The sequence below is a fragment of the Balaenoptera musculus genome, chromosome 11 (genome assembly GCF_009873245.2).
Source record: "Balaenoptera musculus isolate JJ_BM4_2016_0621 chromosome 11, mBalMus1.pri.v3, whole genome shotgun sequence".
NCBI lineage: Eukaryota > Metazoa > Chordata > Mammalia > Artiodactyla > Balaenopteridae > Balaenoptera > Balaenoptera musculus.
The window spans coordinates 56,002,451-56,012,319 of record NC_045795.1 but is presented as its reverse complement, the minus strand read 5'-3'; the positions used below and the strand labels follow the sequence as shown (position 1 = coordinate 56,012,319).

Below are 9,869 nucleotides of genomic sequence, written 5' to 3'. Positions count from 1 at the left end.
ATAGCCAAAGGCTAATTCTTGAAAAGACCAATAAAATAGATCTTTGTTGGTCTCATCTAGAGAAAAAGGAGAAAAACACACAAATGAACAATATTTGAGATAAGAACAGGGACATAACTAGACAGATGGAGGGGATCAAAAATTAAGAGAACACAATGTTTGTAAATGTGTAAGGATGCTACCAAAAGGCTTCCGGGAAAATGCTTCATGACTGGAGGACACATGAGGAAGCAGTCTACTAAAAACGAGGAATCAGCCGCATTTAATTTGGGCACATTCATCCTAAGACCAAGGTCCCAGGTGTGGCCCTGGGCAGGTGGGTGATGCACAGAGAAGGTGGTGACCATGGAATGGAGGCCAAAGACTAGGGACAGTTCGGACACATTGAGTGGGTTCTTTATGTGCAATTAGATGAACCTGCATGGACTCTTTAAATGCTCATGTTGTATTACACCGAAACCCCATCTTTAACAGCCTAAAAAGGCTCAAGTTCTTCAGTAGCAAAAGAAATTACAGACTGAACTCCCAAATCATTTGTAGCCATTTTTTTAATTCCAAACACGTACTTTTGTAAACCTGCATTTCCCAAACAGTGCAAGTGAATTAGAAGTGACTGCACAGACTTGAATACATGTGACTTTGTGAAGAGGAACACCCCTCCCACTGAAATTCCTCAACGGAAACGTACATGGATGCATCAATCAAGTTCTGGAAGTGAAGTTAGCGTGGGTGCCTGCCATGCAATTAATCACACTCTTAAAGCTTTTAAACTTACTCTGCTGGTCACACCGTGCACATTAGAATTTGAAAAAACCTTAACACAGTCTGAAATCTAGATCGTGCTACAAAGCATTGCATCACGTGGGACATTTGTTCATTATCCCCCTCACATGCTGAAAATCAGAAAACATTCTAGAAGGTTCATTTTGGCCCTACTGCCTTTGTATCCTAACCCTTCAGCCATTCTTTGCTTCAGAACATATTCTCCATTGTGTATATTCTTGCTCTATATAGCAAAACAACACATGGACTAAAACACCGCATACTTGGAGCATTTCTAAGGGACGCTCGTTTTCTGCCTTTTATCTGCTAAAAGGCCATTTCCCCCAAATACCAATCCTTTGCTTTGCCTCTACATTTCGGGAAGTCTGAATTAGGTGCAGGTTTCATCAGGTGTAGGTTTTACACGTAACCGGAGTGTAACTGTGTTGCCCTGCCATGATGCCTTATCCAAAAGTAAAAGTAGAATAACCTTTTTTAAAAATGACATTGCTACGGTTCCACAGGTAGCATATCAGCACCCATCACAACCACCTAAGGGATCTGCTACACATCCACATTGAAAACAGGTCCCAGATGTTTCCAGGAGGCCCGCTGGTTTTGTTTTGAACCTCCTTGCCTCTGGCTCCAGGGCTGAAGGTTGCATATGATTTGGTGAAGGAGGACTTTCCATCAGATTTTCTACAAAGCTTACCCAACTTCAGAATGCTGATGGAAGTTTCCTGAAGAATTGACTGAGAAAGCCTCAGTGACCTCAGTAGCAAGTGATTCTGGCCGTGTGCCTGTCAGTCACCGTAAAGCCACTGGACCCACTCACTCCTGCCAGTGTCCCCTCGTTCCTGAACCTCATGGCCTCTTCTCTGCGACAGGTCTAGGGCTCACTTAGGCGATGTTCCAAACTCCTGAGTCCCATGTAAACTGAGCATAGGTGAATCATTTTTGAAAAGGGAGCCTTATTTCACTTAATTTCTACAAAGGTCCTTTCTTCATATTTAAAAAGCACCTCAATCCTTCTGACAGTTGATTATAACCCTAGTGAATACACAACCAAAAAGCTGAAGCAGACTTAAATAATGCTGTGCAAGAGAACATCAGATAGCATTCCACAGTGAACCCACAGAAGCAGGAAAGATGGAAATTGGAAGGCACTGTGGAATTTTAAAAGAACCCTCTGGAGAAGGAACAAAGACACACCAACCCATCCTGTCTGCTTCCCCCGAGAGCCTACTGAGGGCTTCTGAACTGGATGGAGCTGGTGAATTGGCCAAGCTGAGAGCACTGACAACCTGCTCAACTTCCCCTCTCTATCTCTGTGCTAAATGGTCAGCTCCCCAGTCCCTGCTGCCCCGCCTACTCAGCATCAGGAGATAAGCAGATGTACCATCCTCCCCAGACAGGTTCCAGAGGGGCTGCCAGTATTTCCTCCAGTGGAGGCCAAGCGAGATTTTCTTAAAAACTGCCCTATTTAGTCTTAGTAATCTCCTGGGTATGTGACCACTCGTGTGCCTACCACTCAGAAGCACCCAGAAGCACATGGATCCCAGCTCTGAGACTGGCTATGGAGACTGCCCCTCCCCCGGTGAGGCTTTCCCCTCTGGCTGGCAGAACCGTGTGCCCGCCAGTTATCCTGCTACACTGTCTCCCATGCGTCTGCACCCCTTGCAGGAGGCTGGCTGTGGCTATTTGTGCATTTGGCCAAAGCCGCTGATGGAGCTGTCCCAGGCCTACCACCTAAGAATCCTAAATGATTTATTAAAGGACAACATGAAACAACAAGCAGAAGTCCGTCCAAGGAAGGCTGCAGATGAGGTCTCGTAAAGGAATTCACGCTCTGAGCGCCACTGTGGGAAGATCTGCCTCCCCTGGGGCAAAATGTGGGGTGGTGTTCACTGGGGAACCCCCGGCACTTAGCACAGGGTCTGACGCACAGCAGGGGCCCCATACACATCTGTCAGAGGTGAACCCTGAGTGAGAACTGGAAGGGGAGCATGATGAATTCTGTATCTTCCTGTGTCAGAGTCAACTGCGTAAGAAACGAAAAGACACGTGTGCTCCCTGCCAGGTTTGCAACCGCTCAGCACCCTCATAATTTTGCCAAAACTTTAGATATCTTTGCAAGCATTAGCCAACTATGTGTCTGGAAAAACCTGTCTCCCCTGAAGTTGAGTTCTGTGTCTTTTCAACAATACTCACAGGCCCCCGCACATCTTAGCTCCCAGTCAACAAGGCCCTATGAGAAAGATGCCTGGTCTTGTTTCTTGTTTCATTCTCATCTGATGCCATCTGTTTGTACCCGGGGCTTGAGCAGGCTGTGATAAGTGACTAAGGACTCTGTCAGACCCTGCTCTTAGGCACGTTTTCCCCTGTACCAGATGGTTTTCCAGCAGCCAGGGCTGCTCATGGTTATTGAATGTTCACTACGGGCCAGGCATGGTGTTGAGCTTGCTACATCTGTCACCACCTTGCCCTTTCAGAGACTCACACTGCACTCAAACCTGAACAGCACTGTGCGTCTGGTAATAAACACTGTCAAACAGAGAGCTTGGATAGCGAAGGCCATAACTCAGCATTCACCTGTACAGGGGATAGGCGAGGACGTCAGTGCTATGCCCAGATCCCTTTGCATCATTTCTTTTGCATTATTTCTGTGCGCTTCCCAGGTTGGGGGTGCAGCCCTCTTTTTGAGGACCGCTCCTGAGCTACTGGGGCTATTTTGCTGGCAGGAAGTGAAAGCAGAAAGTTTACATCTCCCCTGGGTACAAGACTATGAAAGCTCAGCTCCCTTGCCCCAGGCTGGGACAACTCTGAGGCATAACTTACCCTCCAGAGCCCCCCCTGCAGGATCAGGCTGAAGACCCCCTGCACAGGACCTGCCCTGAAATGGCTCCCTTACCTGTCTTCCTCCCCTTCCGTGTCCTGCTTCCCTCGTGTCCTTACTGGTGTGCCCTGGGGATACTTCCTTAATAAGTTACTGCATGAAAATCCTTGTCTCAGGGTCCACTTCTTAAGAACTCCACCTAAGACATGATTAAAAAAAATAAGGACAGGTTGAATGGTCATCTCTGGGAAGGACACTGCAATTACCATTAGCTGGGACAGCACGAGTGACGGGGACAATGGAGACCTCTGGACTCAAATTAACATGAAAAGATAACACATCACAGCACTCAGACACAAGTCTCTGCTTGGTGGGCACCAATTCAGTCCCGGTGGTGTGCGGACTCTGATGCACGATGTCCAGGATGAGATGCCATTCTGAGGTTTACCAGTGATGAAATGGCATTGCTCCAAGCTTTCATGTCTTAATTTAAGTGGAAGGAGGGTGAAATGTCTGCTCTATAAGGTGATGCAGAACAGACCTCAAGAATCAGGTTTTTCCATCCAAATTCCTGCTGGGAATCTTCCAATGAACGGTACAGATGAAAAAACCCTCTTGGTTCTTTAGCACATTATTCCACACTTGACTCCAGGCAACAGAGATGTGAGATGCCTTCGGGCTCAGCCCCAGACCACAGCTGATATACAGCACCACCCGCTGGGTGGATTCATCACGTGAGGTTTCTTCAGATGATTTCATCTGAGAGTCTTCTTTAACAGCAAGTTCCAAAGTACAGTAAGATCTTTATCCTTTAACATTTGTATGAATATACAAGTATTTCCAAGATTTCAGGCCAGATATCAGTGCTTGAGTGAACTATATAACCATTTAATAGAAATAATAAAACATCGATACAAATATAAAGACATAATCAGTATAAAAGGCTTATATTTATAAAAATACTTTTAGGTAACAGTTTTCCCCTGAGGGTTGACCACGCATGTTGCATCCATAAATATCGCCTGGCTCTGCAGCCGGCTTTCCAAAGTTCCGAGTTCAGCTGGAAAAGGAAGTGGTGGTGGTTCCAGTCAGGTGACCTGGCCGAAGTGACTGCCTCAGGTTGGCACCTGGGCTTGAGAGAACGAGGACGAGAACAGCATCGTGGGGCCTCCGAAAAATCTGGAGAAGATTCTTTCTTCCAAATATGGAAGATACAAAGATCAGGAAGACAGGCGAACCACTGGGCCACATGACCGGGGTGGGTTGGGGTGGCAGGTCACTGGTTCTTCTGGACCCAGTCCCAACTGTCTTCATTCTCTTTACGGTTCTTCTCAGCTTCAATAATTTCTTTGTACCTTCTGCGAAAGAAGCCCATCTGAAAGGCAGAAAGAGGAGAGGCCAGGTTAGAGATGCTGGGGAATCAACTGTTTTGATTCCCAAGCCACCTGGACCTGGAGGAGGCATGATCTATGCTCACAACTCCTCAGATTGGGCTGATTTAGAAAAAGCATTATGTGGAACCACTTTTCAAAATGCATGGACTTCCTGCAAGCTTTCTTATGATAAGTTGTTTGTTCCTTGTAATGTGCTTCTGGTGGAGTGTTTCCCAAACTGTATGCTGGGGAAAACTAGTTATTGAGCTATTCATAGGTTGTTTGGGAGTAAAACAGATTCCACGGTCAAATAAGTTTGGAAACGATACACTCTTTCTTTAAGAGATTCGTAATGTACAGTAGAACAGTAAAGGATCAAATCAACCTTTTAGGAAAGGATTAAGAAAGTCAGGGACTTGATACTTCCCAAGCTTATCTGGCTTTTGATAAATCTATTAATATCCTGAGAGAGATTAGCCATTGCAGAATAATTTGATAAGTACTGCTCTCATACAATAGGAGTTTTAAAGTATCTGCAGGTCTGCATCCTATCTTGCTGTCCTCTAGATCTTTCGCTCAAATCTGTGACCCTCGTGAGCTGCTGAGCTGCCGTGCACACAGCTGGCAGTGTGTACCCCCCTAAAACTGGCAACTCCTCCTGAGCCACGATGGCAGTTTCTTTTAGCTTAGTTCTGAAAAGACCTTTCCTTCCGATGTCTATGGCTTTTCATACAGGGTAAGATGAATTTCCATTTCTTTTCACATAGTCAGCATAGGCACTACTGCCATATAAAAGTAACTTTTTGTAGCCCAAAGCTGACCTTTTCTCCCAAGCTCAGGAAGACCTGGTATCTCTTGTCCTGTGCTCCCTAGCATTAGTGGCCTCTGTTTCTGAGATCAGACATCCTCCTGCATCTGCCCTTAAACATGACTGATTGGAGTTGGTGTACAAATACCCCAGCTCCCTCTCTCCTTGGGTGTGAAACCCTGAGGTGCACGCTCCGCGTGGAACTTTCCCGCAGTGGTAACCAGCTTGATAACACATCCTTTATTAGCTTCCTTCCCTGCCCTCTCTTCCCTGGTCCCCTATTACTGTTTCCTGAGATTATCTTCCAAATAAATGACTTGCCCTCAAATCCTTGTTTCGATCCTCTTGAATAGGGGAATTGAAACAGACATGCACACTTGGCTCACCGCTGGGAGGCTGTGCTGCAGGTCTGTGGTACCACACTGTCACTGGTGTATACTTTCCATAGTCATATTTGAAAACCCTTGAGACTAATAATCTCTGCAATCTGCTGCCAATGGGGGATGCATATACAAAACCTGCCCTAAACAAATTGTCAAGCAAACCCAGGCTTGGGGGCACATCTAACTCCTTTGTGCATCTTTCCTCACACTCCTTCACCATGAACCAAGCATCCACAGTCTCACTGCACCATCTTCCTACTCCTTGAAAGGGGCTTACTGGCCCAGGTGAAAATGAGAACTGTCAAGAGAGCTGCCAAGACAGCGCTGGTCACCTCCACCCACATTGCCAAGGGAGTCCTGAGAGTTCCCTTTGAGAGCAGTCTGATGGCTGGGAGGGAGTGGAAGCTTCCACAGAACAGCTGGCAAGGGTCTTGTGCTCTGAGCTTCGATCCTCAAGGCCCGTTTCACAGACAGACATTGAGTTCCTTGGATATGTCCTCCCAGCATCAGACCACATCTGTCAGAACCCTACTTTATGACACCCCTATATACTTTTCTCTCATTAAATCTCTACCACCTTCTCCCTTCTGCAAGGGATGTGGAAAGGAGGCTTGGCTTGAATGTTCTGGATAATTAGAAAAAGGTCGTTGTTGTCATCCTCAAAGCATACCCAAGGGAGGCCAGGAAAGCGACCCAAGACTTCATGGAAATGTCTAACTCAGAAGTTACTGCTTGAAATCTCATTCTTGAAAGATAAAGATGTGGTTGACAGGGCGAATGTGTCATGTGCACCTTCTGAGCTGAGGAGAACATAATCATAGAAAGAAGGCTGGATATAACATGAGAATAAGATTCTTTAGCATATGACTCTACCTGAGGATAGTGTGATGTTTCAGTGATCTCCAGTTACTCACTTTAACTCTAGAGAAGTAACATATCTCTAATGTGGCACCAATCAAGCAGAGCTTTAACTGTCTGCTCTCTTATCATCTTTCACATTTGTCTTAGGACTCCTACGGATTTGTGCTTTTTATCCCCAGAGCTCAGCATCTCACCGCTACTTAGTGCCAGTGATAAGTTGCAAAAATGCCCCTGTATCCATGTCCTGTACCGTGGCTTTGCAGCAAGTCCTATCAGGAGACGGAGTCTATTTTCCACACCCTGAATCTGAGTCGTGACTTGCTATGACGGTTGGGTGCATGGGAGGTGATGCCCTGTCAGTTCCATACTTAGGCCTCAAAGGCCTTGCACACTTCCACTTGCTTTCTCAGAACCCTGCCTGGCTTCCGAGTGAATGAGTTTGGTCTCGCTGCTGAAAGATGAGTCCACCCAGCTGAGGTCCTCTTAGACTCGCCAGCCCCCAACTGCTTGCAGGTGTAGGTTTGAGCCCTGCTGAGACAGGAGGACCGCCCTGTTAAGCTCAGTCCAACCCTCAGAATTGCAACCTATGTAGATGGTGGTTGTTCTTAAGTCCCTAAACTTTGGTTTGTTACATAGCAAGAGTTAACTGATACAGAACTCCATATTTTTTTGCCTGACTTACTGAATGAATCAACACCCACAGGAAGGGTGGCAGAGGGGCAGCCTGACAGGGCTCTAGATGGAAAGAGCATCACTGTGCCTTGTCCTGCTGAACAGACTTTTCTTGTTCATCTCTAAGGAGGACGAGAGTCGGCTCACCTTCTCACAGCTTTGCTGGCGTAAGGATTTGATACAGCGTGTGCAATCTAGCAAGGATTTAGAGTGCCTGGCCCAACTCTCACAGGAGGCTCTCCTGTGCTCATGTTTATGTGTGTCATACTTGTTACCAACAAAGTGATGGCATATCATCTCCTGTAGGCATCCAAAAGCAAGCTCTTCTGTCTCAAGTGGTATGGTGTCAGCATTAGTCTTTTTTTTTTTAATTTAATTAATTAATTTGGTTGCACCAGGTCTTAGTTGCGGCAGGCAGGCTCCTTAGTTGTGGCTCACTGGCTCCTTAGTTGTGGCATGCAAACTCTTAGCTGCAGCATGCACGTGGGATCTAGTTCCCTGACCAGGGATCGAACCCAGGCCCCCTACATTGGTAGCTCGGAGTCTTAACCACTGTACCGCCAGGGAAGTCCCTCAGCATTAGTCTTGAAAATTCTACCCCTGCTGGCAGTAACCGTAGAGCTTCTCTTAGAAACAGCCTTGCAAACTCTCCACCCCACTCCAGTGCGGCAGGGTATCCAGAGCCCTGTTCCCAACATAACCTGTGTGTAGTCTCATCTTTAGATGGAAGCTTGGAGCTGCCACTGGTGTCTGTCCTTCTTCTTTGGAGCCCATGACCATTTCTTAAAACACAGATCACTCTCATGACTAGGGAGTGCCGGGTACAGTAGCGCAGGCTGTGCACTGCATATAAGGGGGGAGGGTGCCACTCATATCAGAGAGATCATGGACGTGTAAACTTATGACAACTATTTTCCAGCAGATGGCAGTCGGGTGTCTTTTTCTAACAAAATCAGTAGATTTTCTGAATTTTCTGACAGATGGAAGTAAAGCTTCTGGAGGAAGGGGCGCTGTTTACTCGTTTGCACAGAGGTGCCATATAGTCTAGAGGTGGTTCTGTCAAATTAATATTGTTTCTTACGTGATCAAACGAATTCCATTTCAGAAAAAGAGAATATCACCTTCGTGCTGTTGTTTAGAGCCCGGTTTTGGCTTTTGATATAGAACCCAAAGCCCAGGCTCTGAGTTTACCAAGCCAGGGTTCCCCAAACAACTGTGTCATGCCAGGCCTGCCCAGTGCCATAGGACCTACTCTGAAGGGTTGGACAGGAGAGGTGCCGCATGGGGAGCCTGGAGTTCTGAGTACTGCTCACGCTTGGCCACAGGGCAGGTCATTTCCTGGCTCTGAACCTCAGTGTCTTTGTCTCTGCCCAAGAGAGCGACGGCATTCTCAGACCTCTTCTAGCTCTGAAACACAATGAAAGCTTTTTATGTTGGTCCCCAAAGCAAACTCGGGACTGCAGCCTATGGGCCATACAGCTGTGTATCCAGTCCTCACACGCAGGAGGCACAGGGCACAGAGTCCTCGCCTGGTATCATTTTTTCTCAAAGAGTTTTGGGAAAACTAAATTTCCAATTTTTATATTAAAGTATGGATATGTTATAAAGTATAGAGGAGTCTAAAACTCTTAAACACTAAGATAACTCAAGACTTCAAATACATTTCTCTCCTGCAGCAGGCCTACACTCTCACCGTCACTAGTACTCATGGTTACTTTGGGGAAAACCTTGGAGAGATGCTGGGCAAACCTACATTTTCCCAGTCAGCTGAGCCCACACTGAGGGTGCCGGGAAATGGGCCGTGATCAGTTAAGCCGGACCCTCAGCAGCCCCTCACTCAATCCCAGTCCAGTGGAGTATGTGTTTTCCTGCACTTTTTCTGGATCCTTCCAGGGCTTGCTTTGCCACTTGAGGGGCAAAAGGCTCTGTAAATAACTGCTGTCTGTAGCGGAGGGAACACTCATGAAAACCCTACAGGAAGAGAGACTCCAGCCAAACTTGGCTCCCCTGCAAGCTGAGGGAGCAGGGGTTTTCTGGCTTCTTGTCTGTGCTGCTCCTGAGGGGGAGCTGCGGCCCCACAGGGCAGCTCCCTCAGCCCTCCTGACAGATTCACACAACTTTCTGATATAAACTTGTGTCAAAAAAGCTGCCAGAAAACTCCTAGGGAAACAGCA

The 9,869-nt window shown here is 46.9% G+C and overlaps 1 protein-coding gene across 2 annotated transcripts in view; it reads right to left on the bottom strand.

The window, feature by feature from the left end:
• Positions 1-530: 530 nt before the first annotated feature.
• ITGA9 (integrin subunit alpha 9) overlaps positions 531-9,869 on the bottom strand; it is a 354,859-nt gene continuing 345,520 nt past the window's right edge. For both annotated transcript variants that reach the window (XM_036868321.1, XM_036868320.1), the window contains one exon: positions 531-4,973. In XM_036868321.1, coding sequence (XP_036724216.1) covers positions 4,875-4,973 — 99 coding nt within the window. In that variant the 3' untranslated portion in view covers positions 531-4,874. The remainder of the gene's footprint in view (positions 4,974-9,869) is intronic.